We start from the raw sequence: 20,517 nt of genomic DNA, 5'->3' as shown, positions 1-20,517 counted from the left end.
TATTTTCTTGAAACTTCACATGCAAAACAAAAATGGCTTTCTCGGGGGTCACCTAGGGGAGGGCTAAAGTTTTAGTCACTGGTGCCATGGGGAGGGGACAATGGCTCTGAAACCTGTCATGGAGAATGTAGGACAGGCCTTTGAGGGAACCTAAGTCAGTGTTTTGTCAAGTTCTTCTCACCGAGACAACCAGTTGACTTCCCAGTGCTTCAAGCTTTCTTCCCTTTAAAAACAGAGGCAAGAGTTGGTGACCTGCAACCGATTCATCACAAGCTAAGGTGTTCAGACACGTGGAAACTGGCTTAGGCTGACAGTAGGCTGGAAAACCAAACAGCAGAAGAAGAAGAAAGAAAATATGGAAGTGGCCAATTTTTCCGACTTTGTCTATGTCTCATCCTACTGAAGCAGAGTTGACATGCAAGCGTGCTGGAATGGAAAGAACTGCTGGTTTCAGTAATAGGGGCTTTCAAACTGGAGGACGGTAGATTTTCCAAACCCACAGAGCAATATGGTTTAATATAACATTTTGTGCTAATAAAACTGTGCGACATAAAAATTAAAAAAAGCACAATAGAGAGCTTAAGATACAGTCCACTTAGTAGGCTCTTTCACAGAATAACTTAAGGGACCACACAAACTACTGTAGTATAAGGGAAGATTTCAAATTGGCCTAACGTGTTCCTCATGCTTTGCGATTGGAATTCCCTTATAAAATGAAATGACTTGCTTTCCACATATGATTTGATCTGTTCCACAAAACCATATCTGTATATAACCTTGGAGTGGAAAACCTTGTATCATCAAGGTCTACAGTGAGACATCTCTGCCATGACACATTTTTGTTTACCAATTGATATGAAAGGAAGGTGAAAGGTCACAGAGGGAGATATTTAACCAATAGGAAGGGGGGGGGCACTTACAGCTCACTGGCAGTCGAGGAGTTCCTCGAGGGGGCCTTGGGTGAGAGGTCAAAGTCAGAGTCGGAGCGGTAGAGGAAAGATTCCCGGCGCTGGCTGTGGGGGTAGTTGGCCTGGAGCACCAGGCCGGAGCCGGGACTGGCCTGGGGGTCCAGAGGGCTACGCCCCACCGATAATCCATTCTCAACATCAAAACTATGGGGGACATGAAGAGAGAAAATGAGGAAATAATTCACTGTTCTCAACATCCGGTTCTCACTAATTTCTTCCTATCGTTCATCATTGTAATAATCATGCTCTAAAAATCATTGGAATTTCTTAAAAACTATGCTCTGTCACTCAATAAATTGAACGCACCTTGTGCACACAGCATGCACTTACATTTTGTTGTCGCACAATACACAAAAAAATGGAATAATTCGCAACAAAGGACTTTTCTTTGAGACTGATGTCTAGTCAGACATCACCAAAGGGCCTCAGGTAGACCCCCCCCCCCCCCCCCCCCCCACACACACACACCCCTCCTCAACAAATTAAGTTCCTTTGAGAAAGCCCCCAACCTAAAAATATCAAAATGGCGTCAATCCTCGCACAAGCCCCTTTCAACAACGAATGTGATTTATCAAAAGCACAGGAAATGGCAGCATTTAAAAAAAAAGGCCCATCATTGTTCCAAGTCACACCGATAAACCTGATATGAAAGAAAACATTTGTGGTGGAGAGGGGAACAAAAACATATAATAAGGCATTGTGGAGTTGGGTACGTCAGAAAACATTTCAATGGCACTCAGGAAGAGCAGTGTGTCTGAATGGTGTTGGCTGGTCAGACTGTGGGAACTGGCTATTTGATGACGAGGGTCAATCTGAGGTAGCTGCTACCAGGACTCCTATCAACTATAAAACCACCTTCATGGCAATTCTATAAACTATAAACCATATTTAAGGCAATTCATATAGATATGAACACATCCCATATGAATTCAGATTACTGCATCTCTGCCATGCGTAGCCAAGGTTGACATGCATGAACAGTTCTCTTTGATAATAACGCACCTCAATAGTCTAAAGGGGCTTCCTCTCCTCGTCTCCTTCCCTTCATCTGCGACAGATCTTAAAAACACAGGTGGATCAAAGGGGACGCCCCCCACATGAGTTCTACACTACATATCTGCCCCATCACATCCACCAGCAGAGCATTTTCAGATCTGTGCAGACAAAGGGAAGGAGACGAGATAAGGAAGCCACTGTAGATTATTGAGATGCGGCCAAGAGTCTGCACTGCCTATAGTAGAGGGAACTGGGATGCAGCCACGCATTGATTGGGCTGCAAGATCAGACATGTGATGTAGGATTCGGTGGGGAGATAAAAATAGCCCTTCAGTATTGACTGGTAGAATGTGAGTTGTGCTATTTATAGACTATAGACTCTTCAGGTAGAGTGGAGTGTCCCGATCCCACCGGGCCTGGTCCGTCTCCAGCCAAATAAAGGCATTTCCACCTTGATCCACATCCACAGTCCCCCAACCTCCGCTAACATCCAAGCTTTGCTCCACTTGATATGCGGGTTCTGATGAACTCCAGAGCCCGAAAACCGTTTGCAGAAACCGTGGCGGTTCTTCGGACAGAGACGGGATGTAGGTCGATCCCCTTGCAAATAATTAGTGCAGTGATATGAGAAAAAAAAACGGGAAAAAAAACATCACGCTAAAACCGTTATGGAACAGGTAATTGAAACTAACCCGAGCTAGAACTTTCCTCGTAGACGTCTCTCGTCTGATGACACGAGGCAATGAGAGAATATTAACATCTGTCGTTTGTCCGATGAGCTATTAAACAGTAGAGCCAGTGGTTTCATGGCAAAAATCAAACTTTCTGCTCCGTTTTGGGAACCCCACTGGAGGGATTTATTTTGCTGGCAGTCAGGTGCATAGAAATAGATATTGATACATAATAGATAGTACATACTTCATACATTATTATGGTCATTATATATTCATATATATATATTCATTATATTGCCAAAACACCTGTTATATTGAATATATCACAGCATACAGTACTATGTCTATATGCAGGAACACGATTTATACAATGAATGTATTTTCTGATTGCAAAAATTGTATACAATGTAAGTTTGAAAAAATGATATCTACACAATCTATTATATTTATATGTACATATTATTCGTTCCTTTACACTTGTGTGTATAAGGTAGTTGTTGTGAAATTGTTAGATTACTTGTTAGATATTACTGCATGGTCAGAACGAGAAGCACAAGCATTTCACTACACTCGCATTAACATCTGCTAACCATGTGTATGTGACCAATAAAATTTTATTTTATTTAATTTATTATATACAGTGGCAAGAAAAAGTGTCACGCCCTGGTCTAAGTACAGTGCCTTGCGAAAGTATTCGGCCCCCTTGAACTTTGTGACCTTTTGCCACATTTCAGGCTTCAAACATAAAGATATAAAACTGTATTTTTTTGTGAAGAATCAACAACAAGTGGGACACAATCATGAAGCGGAACGACATTTATTGGATATTTCAAACTTTTCTAACAAATCAAAAACTGAAAAATTGGGCGTGCAAAATTATTCAGCCCCTTTACTTTCAGTGCAGCAAACTCTCTCCAGAAGTTCAGTGAGGATCTCTGAATGATCCAATGTTGACCTAAATGACTAATGATGATAAATATCGCCGCCCCAAAGAACTGGAGGCGGGGAAAGCGGAGAGGCGCCGGTATGAGGAGGCAGCACGGCGACTCGGAAGGAAGCCTGAGAATCAGCCCCAAAAATGTCTTGGGGGGGGGCTCAGGGAGAGTGTGGCAGAGTCAGGAGTCAGACCTGAGCCAACTCTCCCTGTTTATTGTGAGGAGCCAAGGAGGAGACCAGAACCAGAGCCGGTGTTGGAGGTGAGCGAAGCAGAGACTGTGAAGGAGTTAATGGGGAAATTGGAGGAGAGAGAAATGAGGGAGTTGCTGTGTTGGTGCTTTTTGCATGGAATTCGCCCGACGGAACGTGTCGGGGATTTGATGGCACTTGGGTTAGCGCTCCATACCCGTCCTGAGGTGCGTGTTAGTCGGCTGGTGAAGTTGGTGCCAGCCTCACGCACCAGGCCTCCTGTGCACATCCCTAGCCTTGCACGTCCTGTGCCAGCACTGCTCTCAAGATCTCCAGTACGCCTTCACGGTCTAGCCCATCCTGTGCCACCTTCACACTCCAGCCCTCCAGTAGCAGCTCCCCGCACCAGGCTTCCTGTGCGTGTTCTCGGTTCAGTACCACCAGTACCAGCACCACGCATCAGGCCTACAGTGCGCCTCGCCTCTCCAGCGCTGCCAGAGCCTTCCTCCTCTACAGCGCTGCTGGAGTCTCCTGCCTGTTCAGCGCAGCCAGAGCTGTCAGTCTGCATGGAGCAGCCAGAGCTGTCAGTCTGCATGGAGCAGCCAGAGATGTCAGTCTGCATGGAGCAGCCAGAGCTGTCAGTCTGCATGGAGCAGCCAGAGATGTCAGTCTGCATGGAGCAGCCAGAGATGTCAGTCTGCCAGACTCTTCCAGATCTGCCAGTCAGCCAGACTCTTCCAGATCCGTCAGTCAGCCAGACTCTTCCAGATCCGCCAGTCAGCCAGACTCTTCCAGATCCGCCAGTCAGCCAGACTCTTCCAGATCCGCCAGTCAGCCAGACTCTTCCAGATCCGCCAGTCAGCCAGACTCTTCCAGATCCGCCAGTCAGCCAGACTCTTCCAGATCCGCCAGTCAGTCAGACTCTTCCAGATCTGCCAGTCAGCCAGACTCTTCCAGATCTGCCAGTCAGCCAGACTCTTCCAGATCTGCCAGTCAACCAGACTCTTCCAGATCTGCCAGTCAACCAGACTCTTCCAGATCTGCCAGTCAACCAGACTCTTCCAGTTCCGCCAGTCAGCCGGGATCTGCCAGGATCTGCCAGTCGGCCAGGATCCGCCAGTCGGCCAGGATCCGCCAGTCGGCCAGGCTCCGCCAGTCAGCCAGGATCTGCTGAAACCACCAGCCAGCCAGGATCTGGTAGATCTACCTACCTGCCTGAGCTTCCTCTCACTCCCGAGCTTCCTCTCACTCCCGAGCTTCCTCTCACTCCCGAGCTTCCTCTCACTCCCGAGCTTCCTCTCACTTCCGAGCTTCCTGTCACTCCCAAGCTTCCCCTCAGTCCCGAGCTGTCCTTCAGTCCCGATCTGCTCCTCAGTCCAGTGGGGTTCTGGGTGAGGACTACTAGGCCATGGTCGGCGGCGAGGGTGGACTATCCAGGGACGCGAGGAGAGGGGACTAAGACATTGACTGAGTGGGTTCCACGCCCCGCGCCGGAGCCGCCACCATGGACAGACGCCCACCCGGACCCTCCCCATTGTTTTGAGGTGCGTTCGGGAGTCCGCACCTTAGGGGGGGTTCTGTCACGCCCTGGTCTAAGTATTTTGTGTTTATCTTCATGTATTGGGTCAGGCCAGGGTGTGGCATGGGGTTTTGTATTGTGGTGTGTTTTGTCTTGGGGTTTTGGTGTGTATGTATTGGGATTGTAGCTAGTGGGGTTATCTAGTAAAGTCTATGGCTGTCTGGAGTGGTTCTCAATCAGAGGCAGGTATTGTATGCCAGGGTGTGGCATGGGGTTTTGTATTGTGGTGTGTTTTGTCTTGGGGTTTTGGTGTGTATGTATTGGGATTGTAGCTAGTGGGGTTATCTAGTAAAGTCTATGGCTGTCTGGAGTGGTTCTCAATCAGAGGCAGGTGTTTATTGTTGTCTCTGATTGGGAACCATATTTAGGCAGCCATATTCTTTGAGTTTGTTGTGGGTGATTGTCCTTAGTGTCGTTGTTCCTAGATCTTTGTTTATTTACACAAGTATAGGCTGTTTCGGTTTTCGTTACGTTCTTTGTTTTGTAGTGTTTTGTGTTTATTCGTGTTTCACGTTATTCATTAAACATGGATCGCAATCTACACGCTGCATTTTGGTCCGACTATCCTTCACACCTAGAAAACCGTAACAAAAAGTATGTGAACCCTTTGGAATTACCTGGATTTCTGCATAAATTGTCATCAAATTTGATCTGATCTTCATCTAAGTCACAACAATAAACAAACACAGTGTGCTTAAACTAATAACACACAAATGATTGAATACATAATTTAAACATTCACAGTGTAGGTTGGAAAAAGTATCTGAACCCCTAGGCTAATGACTTCTCCAAAAGCTAATTTGAGTCAGGAGTCAGCTAACCTGGAGTCCAATCAATGAGACAAGATTGGAGATGTTGGTTAGAGCTGCCCTGCCCTATTAATAACAATCACAAAATTTGAGTTTGCTATTCCCAAGAAGCATTGTCTGATGTGAACCATGCCTCGAACAAAAGAGATTTAAGATTAAGAATTGTTGACTTGCATAAAGCTGGAAAGGGTTACAAAAGTATATCTAAAAGCCTTGATGTTCATCAGTCCACAGTAAATACAAATGGTCTATAAATGGAGAAAGTTCAACACCGTTGCTACTCTCCCTAGGAGTGGTCGTCCTGCAAAGATGACTGCAAGAGCACAGTGCAGAATGCTCAATGAGGTTAAGACTCCTAGAGTGTCAGCTAAACACTTACAGAAATCTCTGGAACATGTTAACATCTCTGTTGACGAGTCTACTATACGTGAAACACTAAACAGGAATGGTGTTCATGAGAGGACACCATGGAAGAAGCCACTGCTGTCCAAAAAACATTGCTGCACGTCTGAAGTTTGCAGAAGTGCATGTGGATGTTCCACAGCGCTACCGGTGACATATTCTGTGGTTAGATTAAACTACAGTTGAGTTGTTTACAAGGAACACACAACACTATGTGTGGAGAAAAAAAGGCACAGCACACCAACATCAAAAACTCAACCCAACTGTAAAGTATGGTGGAGACTGGGCATCATGGTTTGGGGCAGCTTTGCTCCCTCAGGACCTGGACAGCTTTCTATCATCGACGGAAAAATGAATTCCCAAGTTCATCAAGACATTTTGCAGGAGAATGTAAGGCTATCTGTCTGCCAACTGAAGCTCAACAGAAGTTGGGTGATCCAAAAGGACAATGACCCAAGACACAGAAGTAAATCAACAACAGAATGGCTTCAACAGACGAAAATACTCCTTCTGGAGTGGCCCAGTCAGAGCCTTGACCTCAACCTGATTGAGATGCTGTGGCATGACCTCAAGAGAGTGGTTCACACCAGACATCCCAAGAATATTGCGGAACTGAAACAGTTTTGTAAAGAGGAATGGTCCAAATTCCTTCTGACCGTTGTGCAGGTCTGATCCACAACTACAGAAAACGTTTGGTTGAGATTATTGCTGCCAAAGGAGGGTCAACCAGTTATTAAATCCAAGGGTTCACATACTTTTCCCACCCTACACTGTGAATGTTTACACGGTGTGTTCAATAAAGACATGAAAACGTATAATTGTTTATGTGTTATTAGTTTAAGCAGACTGTGTTTGTCTATTGTTGTGACTATGATGAAGATCAGATCAAACGTTATGACCAATTTAGGAATCCAGGTAATTCCAAAGGGTTCACATACATTTTCTTGCCACTGTACCTGTTTTAGGATTAAAGTCAAGACAAAAGGAGAGAACAATAGGCAAGACAAAATATATATTATGTAAAAAATGGCTACAGTAGGCACTCCATTCAATTCTCCATCCACTTCATTCCCTGGGATGTTGCATTATGACAAGACGCTGGTCTAATACAGTGTGTTATGTAATCGATGCTGAAGACCTCCTCCATTCATATGACCGAATACTAAAGATACTGTAGCCACAGAGAGCGATGGGGGAGACACTGGCCGTGGCCTCACTCTCCGAGGTTGTCTCAGGGAGAGTTGGGATATGCAAGAAAAACGTTTCCAATTCACACATGCGTATTAAACCCACTTGTACATGTGTGAAACAGGACAAATATAAGCAGCCGCATAATTATTATTTATTGCTATGTAGGAGCACAGACTGATCAGTGCTGAGACGAGCAGAGAGAGAGAGAAAGAGCGAGAGAGTGAGAGTGAGAGATTTCCAAACCTTCCATAACAAAGCCATCACCTACAGAGAAATAAACCTGGAGAAGAGTCCCCTAAGCAAGCTGGTCCTGGGGCTCTGTTCACAAACACAAACAGACCCCGCAGAGCCCCAGGACAGCAACACAATTAGACCCAACCATATCATGAGAAAAAACTATAATTACATGACACATTGGAAAAAATGTACCAAAAAACAGAGCAAACTAGAATGCTATTTATCCCAAAACAGAGAGTACACAGTGGCAGAATACCTGACCACTGTGATTGACCCAAAAATAAGGATATGTACAGACTCAGTGAGAATAGCCTTGCTATTGAGAAAGGTCGCCATAGGCAGACCTGGCTCTCAAGAGAAGACAAGCTGAGGTGAACATGAGGTGGAAACTGAGCTGCACTTCCTAACCTCCTGCCAAAAGTATGACCATAACAGAGACACATATTTCCCTCAGATTACACAGACGCACAAAGAATTCGAAAACAAATCCAATTTTGATAAACCCCCATATCTATTGGGTGAAATACCACAGTATGCAATCACAGCAGCAAGATGTGTGACCTGTTGCCACAAGAAAAGGGCAACCAGTGAAGTACCAACACCATTGTTAATACAACCTATATTTATGTTTATTTATTTTCCCTTTCGTACTTGAACTATTTGCACATCATTACAACACTGTATATGAACATAATGACATTTGAAATGTCTTTATTATTTTGGAACTTTTATAAGTGTAATGTTTACTGATCATTTTATATGGTTTATTTCACTTGTATGTATTATCTATTTCACTTACTCTGGCAATGTAACTGCCAATAAAGCCCTTAAATTGTAATTGAATTGAGAGAGCACAGGTTGTTCAATACTGAGACACATTAGGGCATTTCGCTCGTAGTGTACATACTGAGTGTGAGGGGATTCTACGATGTTTGCATTGCTAGGGGCGCTGTGCGTGTATATACGTGTGTGTGAGTGTGAGAATGTGTTGTGTTCTAAAAATACCTGTGCCATCGCTCCCTCCCTCCCTCCCTCTCTCTTCCTCCTCTGGCTGATTCTTAGACACTGACTATATGGCTATTTGTGCATCTGCAGCACGATCGCTTCTGTCTCTGCGCTGCAAAATAAAATAGCCTCTCCGTGCTGGGAATAGAGGCAGAACATCTAAAAATAGGTCTTCAGGTGAATCGGGCTCCCACTTTCTCTCCTTCCCCCACTCCCATCGCCACAGTCTTCCCTTCATTCATAAATATTTATGGAGGGTTTCTATTTTAATACAGATGCCGGGCTAAATTTAGTTTCCATCAAAAATGTCCGCCCACGTCTTTCCCTCGCTGGCACTCGCACACAGCTTTTCTCCTCCTCAGCGGCTCGGTTCAAAGCCTTCTGACTTAATCATCCGTTTTTTACTTTGTTTACCTTTCAGTTGAGTACTACACGGTGACGCCGTAGGCTACCACGGTTGATTCGCTCGTACACGTGTGTTGTGCAGTGCGAGAGTATACATTGTTTCCTAAGCACACTCACGGGCTAATTGTTGTTCGATCTGTATTGAAAGCACTTTTTTTTTTTTATGTGAGTATGACTACACACTTGGCACATTGGAAGTGTTACATTAGCCAATTTTGGGCATATCGAAAAAAAAAACATGAGTGTAGTCATACTGTGATACAACAAATACTGCTGGACACATGCAATAATGTGCATGTCTGACTAAGTTTCAAATCATGTCCATACAATTTAAAGAGGCACACCACAGGTCTACATGTCCAACCTAGGGTTTTGTAAATGGATGCGAGCCACCATGGAGAAATGCTGAATATGTTATCTGTATTTGTTTGGAGTTCAGGGTTTAAATTCAGAGCAGAGGAAGCTCCCATATGGCACCACTATGGCTTCTTTGTGCTTCTGTACTTAAAAAAAAAAACTCCATTGTCTTCTGTCATTCCCATACCTACCAGTCATACCCTCAGACACAAACAAACACAAGTGTGAACAGAAATTAAAAGGGCGGAAAGGAAAACAGTCCAAAATAATTCTGGGGGAGTGGGCTTTCAACATAAGATTGGGAACATAGTGAGTGATCGGAGAGCTGTAGGTATTGAACATTTGAATGTGAATGTTTGTTCTGCTTGGGATAGGGTCCCTCTACTGGGCTTTGTTGAAATCACAAGCCTTGAATTGACTAAACCGAGTGCCCTAGAACAGTGGTCCCCACTGAAGTACTCCTTCACGAGTCTTATTAGGACTAGGGGTCCTAGTACCTCTGGTTGGGAACCACTGCCCTAGAACATGGGTTCCCAAACTTTTTTGGGGCCGGGGACCCATTTTGTCATGGCAAATTCATCAGGTACCCCCTCAAAATCAGAACACAACTCCGACTTTGGCCTGTGCAATTTTTTGTTGTTGCATACAATGAGTTTTATTATGAATTCTGCAGTACATGGCCAGACTAACCAAGTCTCAGACCCTGTGAAATAACTTTTTAATGCCCCCACCCCAACCCCTTTCAGTTTAAAAGCTCATTTCCGGCAACTCTACACATTTTCCCACGGAGAAGAGAGACAATTTTGCAGTTTTAAAGCTTAAATTACAGTGCACTTATGTTCAAACCCCAAAATGTAGGGAATTACAAGAAGTCATGAGATGAAAACTGGATCATTGATGGAATACTGTGGATCCCTGTGAGTCTCCCAAGTCCTGTTGTGCATCTAAGTGTATATTGTAGATCAGGGCTGTTCAATGTCGGTCCTGGAGGGCCGAAACATTTATAGTTTTCGTCCTTCTCCTTTTAATATGGGACTTCAGACCTGGGACACCTCCTGAGTGTAATTAACTAGTACCCGGTAGAAACAAAAAACAGTAGGACCGGAATTGAACAGCCCTATTAATAATATGACATTGTATTGTGTTGTATTGCACCGTCTACCTTCTTCCATAGACCCGTTGGCCAAGTATATTTCATCTGTTGTTGCTAGCAATATTCATTTTTTTTTTTAAATTTCATCTTGCCACGGACTCCCTGCAGTACCTCCGCGAACACCCGTTTGGGAACCATTGCCCTTAGAACACAAGAGGGATGCTAGTAAAAACAACTATTGATAGCTATTGAATGTTTATTGTGATTTATTTTCTCCTTCTTCTTTTTTGAAATTGGTCTAGTCGTATTGTTCTTTAGTCTCAGTGTTCTTAGCTGTTCCTGTCCATTAGTGTTCATGTTCTATGTTTTGTGTGGAACACAGGAAGAATAAATGTTGCTTCTTAAAAATAAAAATAAACGAAAATCATCGTTGATATTCTCATGATAAAAGCCCTTCACACATGAAGATTGCATGATACCACACTAGTTCTAAACACACATTTTCCGCTCTTGCAATCAATAAGATATCTTCATTCATTATCATAAAAAATGTAGGTAAGTTACTGCCAGGGCCGTAGCTACATTTGAAAACATAGAGTACGGTAATCAAAAATAGTATATAAGGGCCTCCCGAGTGGCGCAACAGTCAAGGCACTGCATCGCAGTGCTTGAGGCGTTACTACAGCCGGGCTTTGTCACAACTGGCTGTTACTGGGAGTCCTATAGGGCGGCGCACAATTGGCCCAGCATTGTCCGGGCTAGGGGAGGGTTTGGCCGGGGGTGCTTTACTTGGCTCATCGAGCTCTAGCGACTCCTTGTGGTGGGCTGGGCGCCTGCAGGCTGATTGTGGTCATCATTTGCACAGTGTTTCCTCCGACACGTTGGTGCAGCTGGCTTCCAGGTTAAGCTGGCGGGTGTTAAGAAGCGCGGTTTGGCAGTCATGTTTCGGAGGACGCATGACTCGACCTTCGCCTCTCCTGAGCCCGTTGGGGAGTTGCAGCAATGAGACAAGATCAAAATTTGGGAGAAAAAGGGGGTTAAATACACATATACATACACAAGTATGTGGACACCCCTTAAAATGAATGGATTTGTCTATTTCAGCCACGAAATTGGGGAGAAAAGGGGGGTTAAATACACATATATATATATATATATGTATATATATATATATATACAAAAGTATGTGGACACCCCTTAAAATGAATGGATTCGTCTATTTCAGCCATGAAATTGGGGAGAAAAAGGGGGTTAAATACACATATATATATATATATACAAAAGTATGTGGACACCCCTTAAAATGAATGGATTCGTCTATTTCAGCCACACCCGTTGATGATAGGCGTATAAATCGAGCACACAGCCATGAAATCTCCATAGACAAACATTGGTAGCAGAATGGCCTTACCGAAGAGCTCAGTGACTTTCAACGTGGCACCGTCATAGGATGCCACCTTTCCAACAAGTCAATTTGTACATTTCTGCCCTGCTAGAGTAGCCCCGGTCAACTGTAAGGGCTGTTATTGGGAAGTGGAAACATCTAGTAGCAACAACAGCTCAGCAGCGAAGTGGTAAGTCATAGGAGGGGACCGCCAAGTGCTGAAGTGGGCAGCAAGTAAAAATCATCTGTCATCGGTTGCAACTCTCACTACCGAGTTCCAAACTCCCTCTGGAAGCAACGTCAGCACAATAACTGTTAGTCAGGAGCTTCATGAAATGGATTTCCATGGCGCTATAGCATACGATGACATTCTAGACAATTCTGTGGTTCCAACGTTGTGGCAAGAATTTGTTGGAAGGCCCTTTCCTGTTTCAGCATGACAATGCCCCTGTGCACAAGTCAAGGTCCATACAGAAATGGTTTGTCGAGATCGGTGTGGAAGAACTTGACTGGCCTGCACAGAGCCCTGACCTCAACCCCATCGAACACCTTTGGGATGATTTGGAACACCGACTGCGAGCCAGGCCTAATCGCCCAACATTCGTGCCCGGCCTCACTAATGCTCTTGTGGCTGAATGGAAGCAAGTCCCCCGCAGCAATGTTCCAACATCTAGTGGAAACCATTTCCAGAAGAGTGGAGGCTGTTATAGCAGCAGAGGGGGGACCAGCTCCATATTAATGCCCATGATTTTGGAATGAGATGTTCGACGAGCAGGTGTCCACATACTTTTGGTAATGTAGTATATATCAGCAGTTTTCCTCTTGTTTTATGTCACTCACTGACAGTCGCTCAACTAGCCCAACACAGTAAAAAAAAAAAGTTTGGTAAATTAGTGTAGTTAGTCTAGACAGCGATCTAAACTTGTAGTAATCATTGCCAAATTACTGACTGGGAAACCAGGGCATCTGGTCATGTGCCCTGGTTTCCCAGCCAGGGGGCCCCATTGATTTTGTTAGTCACACTCACTCAGATATCATATTATCATGGCACAAGTCATGGTAAAATGTGTAGAATTGCAGGAAATTTGCTTTAAAACTGCAAAAATGTCCTCCACCCCATGGCAAAATGTGTAATTGCAGGAAATTTGTGGTAAAATTGCAACACATGTTTTTCTATTTTGTAAAGCTAAATGAATTTGTTAACTTTTTGTTAATAAAATACTTTTTCTGCTAACAGATCATTATGTATGTATTAAATGATAGTTTTTGATCCCAGGGCTGTGTTCCTGTGAGTTAACGTGTAGCGGCTAATTGTATAGCTAATAGGCCATGTGTTTGTAAATCGACTGAGGTGAAGGAAGCTACAGCAGCCAAGGTGATAATGATCTGCGGTCATTTTTGCTGTTTTTTGCTGTTCTCCAAACAGCATTTAGAGTTTTTAAATTGTATAGAAGAATCCCCACACCCCAAACGCCAGCCCGCTGTCCGGACCTCACTAAAACAAACTCTGGTGACTGTGCAATTCAAGAGCTTTTGTCTACAGAACCGCATTAGGCTGGGGGCCAGACAGACAGACAGACAGTGAAGACAAACCCACAGGAGCAAATACCATGTTTCTCTGAAACACACCTGATTCTCTGTTCAAAAGCTCACATTCCAGGCGGAACCTTTCCTGAAAGAAAAGGAGGCGTGTTACTTAATATACTGCCTGGTAAGTAAGCGTGATTGATGTCAGCCTGTCAGTAGGTTGGCTACCCGACACCCTGCCTGCGTCACTGTATGTCCCGGCTGCGTCAATTCCAGCTGGAGAACATTAAAGCACTGGGAGCGCCCTGCCTGCACTGCGGGAGGTCTACCTCGTCCCTCTGAGGCACGGTGCGAGTGTTGGAGAGAGATTACGAGAGGCAGAGGAGAGTAAGAGTAGCTCCGGAAAAAAAACAGGCCAGGCCTGTCATCCGACGACTCATCCATCGTTCTCATCCACAGAACTCTCCAGACATACACCCACTGTATAGTTAGTTACACCAGACTCCAGCACCGGCTGGCCAATTCATAGGGCTTTGAAATGAAGAAGCTCCCGCCAACTGCTTATAACGCTACTTGCAGAACTTGGTAGGCTATTGGTTTACTTTACAGTCCTGGTAATGGTGTTAGCCCAATCTTTATTATAAAATCATGTCGTAATAAGGGACACAATACCTTTGCTACCTAATGTTACTTGAGAGAATTCACCGCAATTGACAACTACCTACTACTAAAGGATGGATAATGAATCCCAAAGAGTAATTATTTGGTAATCATCATGAAATTACTATTTTACCATTTCTATGTCCTATCTGGTCAACAGAAGCCTGTCAAGTAAAGCCCAGTGTCTCACTTTTTTGAAGTGAGAAGTGCTAACTCTGACAACGGTTCGTAAACAGAAATTAGCATTGTCTTGTTATAAACTCCATTGCACCTGCAAGGGTAGTAAAGAGCAACACCACCAATGCTATACGGGACCCTTGGGACATTCTGACCCTAACCCCTAACCTTAACCATAACCATAACTCTTACCAGAACCCTTACCCTTACCAGAACCATTTAAAATGTAAACTTCAATGGGGGTAGGGATGCCTCAAAGATCACAGATAGCAAGGACCTCTCAAAGAGGGAAGGTAGGCAGGAGGAGGCGAGATCAGCTGGGACCATTCTAGCCAATGAGAGGGAACATACGCATGTGAACAACAGGCACAACTAATGCGTGCTTATCTCACTTGGACAGATTTTGGGCGGAGTAAGCCCTCTTGAGTCGCCTCTTCCTCTCTGGCAGGACTTGTAACATGCTGACTAGACCGGGCATGTGCGTGTGTTCACGTGCGCCATCGCGCGCTTGTTGATTTTGTCCACCGATACCAGACGCAATCAGGACACACGGGTTGAAATATCAAAACAATATACAGTGCCTTGCGAAAGTATTCGGCCCCCTTGAACTTTGCGACCTTTTGCCACATTTCAGGCTTCAAACATAAAGATATAAAACTGTATTTTTTTGTGAAGAATCAACAACAAGTGGGACACAATCATGAAGTGGAACAACATTTATTGGATATTTCAAACTTTTTTAACAAATCAAAAACAGAAAAATTGGGCGTGCAAAATTATTCAGCCCCTTTACTTTCAGTGCAGCAAACTCTCTCCAGAAGTTCAGTGAGGATCTCTGAATGATCCAATGTTGACCTAAATGACTAATGATGATAAATACAATCCACCTGTGTGTAATCAAGTCTCCGTATAAATGCACCTGCACTGTGATAGTCTCAGAGGTCCGTTAAAAGCGCAGAGAGCATCATGAAGAACAAGGAACACACCAGGCAGGTCCGAGATACTGTTGTGAAGAAGTTTAAAGCCGGATTTGGATACAAAAAGATTTCCCAAGCTTTAAACATCCCAAGGAGCACTGTGCAAGCGATAATATTGAAATGGAAGGAGTATCAGACCACTGCAAATCTACCAAGACTTGGCCGTCCCTCTAAACTTTCAGCTCGTACAAGGAGAAGACTGATCAGAGATGCAGCCAAGAGGCCCATGATCACTCTGGATGAACTGCAGAGATCTACAGCTGAGGTGGGAGACTCTGTCCATAGGACAACAATCAGTCGTATATTGCACAAATCTGGCCTTTATGGAAGAGTGGCAAGAAGAAAGCCATTTCTTAAAGATATCCATAAAAAGTGTCATTTAAAGTTTGCCACCTGGGAGACACACTAAACATGTGGAAGAAGGTGCTCTGGTCAGATGAAACCAAAATGTAACTTTTTGGCAACAATGCAAAACGTTATGTTTGGCGTAAAAGCAACACAGCTCATCACCCTGAACACACCATCCCCACTGTCAAACATGGTGGTGGCAGCATCATGGTTTGGGCCTGCTTTTCTTCAGCAGGGACAGGGAAGATGGTTAAAATTGTTGGGAAGATGGATGGAGCCAAATACAGGACCATTCTGGAAGAAAACCTGATGGAGTCTGCAAAAGACCTGAGACTGGGACGGAGATTTGTCTTCCAACAAGACAATGATCCAAAACATAAAGCAAAATCTACAATGGAATGGTTCAAAAATAAACATATCCAGGTGTTAGAATGGCCAAGTCAAAGTCCAGACCTGAATCCAATAGAGAATCTGTGGAAAGAACTGAAAACTGCTGTTCACAAATGCTCTCCATCCAACCTCACTGAGCTCAAGCTGTTTTGCAAGGAGGAATGGGAAAAAAATTCAGTCTCTCGATGTGCAAAACTGATAGAGACATACCCCAAGCGACTTACAGCTGTAATCGCAGCAAAAGGTGGCGCTACAAAGTATTATCTTAAGGGGGCTGAATAATTTTGCACGCCCAATTTTTCAGTTTTTGATTTGTTAAAAAAGTTTGAAATATCCAATAAATGTCGTTCCACTTCATGATTGTGTCCCACTTCTTGTTGATTCTTACAAAAAAATACAGTTTTATATCTTTATGTTTGAAGCGTGAAATGTGGCAAAAGGTCGCAAAGTTCAAGGGGGCCGAATACTTTCGCAAGGCACCGTGAACAGAAAAGTTTCACGCATAACTCAACTTTCTTCTATTTATCAGTTTTTTGTCTCATCAGTTGCGTTTGAAATAATGTTGTGGTCCTAAATCCACTGACTCCAGACAGAGGGAGATGTGACTAGAGCGATATGGCCTAAAAGTCATATCTTAATTTTTTTTCAAACCTATTCACAATATTCAGTACCAGTCAAAAGTACCAATTCAAGGGTTTTTCTTTATTTTTACTATTTTCTACATTGTAGAATAATAGTGAAGACATCAAAACTCTGAAATAACACATATGAAATCATGTTGGAACCAAAAAGTTAATTTGTGGAATTTCTTTCCTTCTTAATGCGTTTGAGCCAATCAGTTGTGCTGTGACAAAGTAGAGTTGGTATAAAGAAGATAGCCTTATTTAGGAAAAGACCAAGTCCATATTATGGCATGAACAGCTCAAATAAGGAAAGAGAAACGACAGTCCAACATCACTTTAAGACATGAAGGTCAGACAATACGGAAAATTTCAAGAACTTTGAAAGTTTCTTCAAGTGCAGTCGCAAAAACCATCAAGTGCTATGATGAAACTGGCTCTCATGGACCACCACAGGAAAGCAAGACCCAGAGTTACCTCTGCTGCAGAGGATACGTTTATTAGAGTTACAAGCCTCAGAAATTGCAGCCCATATAAATGCTTCACAGAGTTCAAGTGACAGACACATCTCAACATCAACTGTTCAGAGGAAACTGCGTGAGTCAGGCCTTCATGGTCGAATTGCGGCAAAGAAACCACTACTAAAGGACACCAATAAGAAGAATAGACTTGCTTGGGCCAAGAAACACGGGGAAATGGACATTACACCGGTGGAAATCTGGCCTTTGGTCTAATGAGTCCAAATTTGAGATTTTTGGTTCCAACCGCCGTGTCTTTGTGAGACGCAAAGTAGATGAACGGATGATCTCTGCATGTGTGGTTCCCACCATGAAGCATGGAGGAGGAGGTGTGATGGTGTGGGGGTGCTTTGCTGGTGACACTGTCGGCGATTTATTTATAATTTAAGGCACACTTATACAGCATGGCTACCACAGCATTCTGCAGCGATACGCCACCCTGTCTGGTTTGCGCTTAATGGGACTATAATTTGTTTTCAACAGGACAATGAACCAAAACACACCTCCAGGCTGTGTAAGGGCTATTTGACCAAGGAGAGTGATGGAGTGCTGCATCAGATGACCTGGCCTCCACAATCACCCGACCTCAACCCAATTGAGATTTTTTTGGGATGAGTTGGACTGCCAAGTGAAGGAAAAGCAGCCAACAAGTGCTCAGCATATGTTTGAACTCCTTCAAGATGGTTGGAAAGGCATTCCTTGTGAAGCTGGTTGAGAGAATGCCAAGAGTGTGCAAAGCTGTCATGAAGGTGAAGGGTGACTACTTTGAAGAATCTCAAATATATTTTGATTTGTTGAACACTTTTTTGCTTACTACATGATTCCATATGTGTTATTTCATGGTTTTGATGTATTCACTATTATTCTACAATGTAGAACATGATAAAAAATTAAGAAAAACCTTTGAAATAGCCGCTGTGTCCAAACCTTTGACTGGTACTGTATATCTAGATTGTTTTTTTTAATGTTGTCTCTTAATTAAAAAAGCATTGTTGGACAATTAAAGGTCAAATACACAGCATTTCAAACAGTCAGCAATAATCTAATGAATTCAAGGCTTGTGAAGTTCAACCTAGTAAATATAAGCCTTCCACAACCAGAAGACCCACTGATCATTTTATTATTTTATCAAAATAGTTTAACCAGCTTTTTTTGTGCAATAATCACTGATCTGGCTTTCAAGTCTGTCTATGAAAATTTGTTACAAATTTAACTGAAACCATGCATAATGCACATGAACTAATAATGACTAACTTCTTGTAGCAGGCGTTAGGCTATAGAGAATGAACAGAGGTCTCATCAACAATCTCTTAAACCCACGTGCTAGTGATTAGCCAGCTAATCTTTATATTTCACGTTTAGCCTACTTTGATCTATACTGAACAAAAATATAAATGCAATATGCAACAATTGGAAGCTTTTACTGAGTTACAGTTCATATAAGGAAATCAGTCAATTGAAATAAAGGCCCTAAATAAAGGCCCTAATTAGGCCCTAATCTACGGACTTTACATGATTGGCCAGCGGTGCAGCCATGGGTGGGCATAGGTCCACCCACTGGAGAGCCAGGCCCAGCCAATCAGAATGAGGTTTTCCCTAACAAAAGAGCTTTATAACAGAGATAAATACTCCTCATTACTCCCCATCCCCTTTTATTGTCCCCAGCATAAAGTGCGCCTGTGTAATGAGCATGCTGTTTAGTCAGCTTCTTGATTTGCCACACCTGTCAGGTGGATGGATTATCTTGGCAAAGGATAAATGCTCACTAACAGGGATGTAAACAAAATACGCTTTTTGTGTGTATGGAATATTTCTGGGATGTTTCATTTCAGCTCATGAAACATGGGACCAACACTTTACATGTTGCGTTTATATTTTTGTTCCGTGTATTTGCTAGTTACAAGGTTGAACAGTTGAATTGTTATGAACACACCCTTCTGTCATTCTCCAACTGTTTGAACAGCATGCTAGCCTGTCCAGTTTGTTCAGATGTTGAAATCAAGTGGCCTACCTTACTTCTCAGAATGAGAACGAATGCCATTTCCCTATATAAATGGTGTGTTTATGCTTATTGCACATTTATAAAACACAGACTAGACAGCTAGTATAACAGTCTTTGGCAAAACAGCTGCTAGCGGTACGTGGTTACCCCAAAGCCGTGCGTGACAAACTGAGCATTCATTTTCCATAATCAATGTTCATTGACACTCGTTTTAGTAGCGTCTGCAATGTGTGCAATTGGAGTAGTTGGGACATAAAAAGGGTATCGTTAGAAAATGAACATCTCCTCCTATTACAGTAAAATAATGTCTCAATGTGTGTTGGTGTCCATATGACCCATTCTGTTGGACCAAGCCTCAAATATAAATGGCGAGCTGAAACCACTGGTCAGAGAGGAAGATGTGATCTCTCGACTGTGTTGGCGTGAGATGCAGGGGGAGGGGCTTGGCATGTGTGTAGACCATAGAGAAAGAGGCGAAGCGAGAGCTAAAAAAAAATCTGTCAAAAAATCAGGCCAATGCATTTCTATGGGCTTATTTTGAACCTAACCTTGTCGCCTGCCTTCCCGCCTTTGGGACAACGACTCCCATCGTTAGGGCGGAGACGTGTATCTCATCACACAGATCTCTGGTATAAATGGCAAGGCGCACACACAGCACAGATGGACCAAAGGAGACGAGTCCAGAAATACAACATGAGAGCAAGCGGACATAAATGCTCCTAAAAAATGAAAAATAACAAAACCTTGATTATTGCGTAACAGGCATTTAAACGTCGCGCAAAAAACATACATTCAACATAAATGGGACTTTGTTTTGTTTCCAATGTACTGCCTTTCCTGTGGCATTAGACATTAGGCCGCAGGCAGGATGAGGAGGGGGGGTGGGGGGAGGTTGTGAGGGGTACTGGGGTGAAACTATAGGCCTGTCGGATTAAAACACTCCCTGCCCGCTGAGGTTGAATAACCAGTCTCCTGGGACACCCGTTCTGGTTCAGCCTGTCTGGTGTGCGTTTGTACTGTGTCTCCATTGTTCCTAATCAGACATTAGAGAGAGGACGTGACCCTCACATGTG

At 43.6% G+C, this 20,517-nt stretch overlaps 1 protein-coding gene across 8 annotated transcripts in view; it reads right to left on the bottom strand.

Annotated features, from left to right (window-relative positions):
• The window catches only part of pde4ca (phosphodiesterase 4C, cAMP-specific a), a 64,873-nt gene that overhangs the window by 18,203 nt on the left and 26,153 nt on the right, over positions 1 to 20,517 (bottom strand). For 5 of the 8 annotated variants that reach the window (XM_031809946.1, XM_031809947.1, XM_031809948.1 and 2 more), the window contains 2 exons: positions 921 to 1,112; positions 182 to 223 (listed from right to left, as the gene is read on the bottom strand). In XM_031809946.1, coding sequence (XP_031665806.1) covers positions 182 to 223; positions 921 to 1,112 — 234 coding nt within the window. The remainder of the gene's footprint in view (positions 1 to 181; positions 224 to 920; positions 1,113 to 20,517) is intronic. The other 3 variants (XM_031809949.1, XM_031809950.1, XM_031809952.1) reach the window with 1 other exon arrangement.

Source organism: Oncorhynchus kisutch, linkage group LG30 (genome assembly GCF_002021735.2).
Source record: "Oncorhynchus kisutch isolate 150728-3 linkage group LG30, Okis_V2, whole genome shotgun sequence".
NCBI lineage: Eukaryota > Metazoa > Chordata > Actinopteri > Salmoniformes > Salmonidae > Oncorhynchus > Oncorhynchus kisutch.
This window is presented reverse-complemented; position numbering and strand designations above follow the sequence as displayed.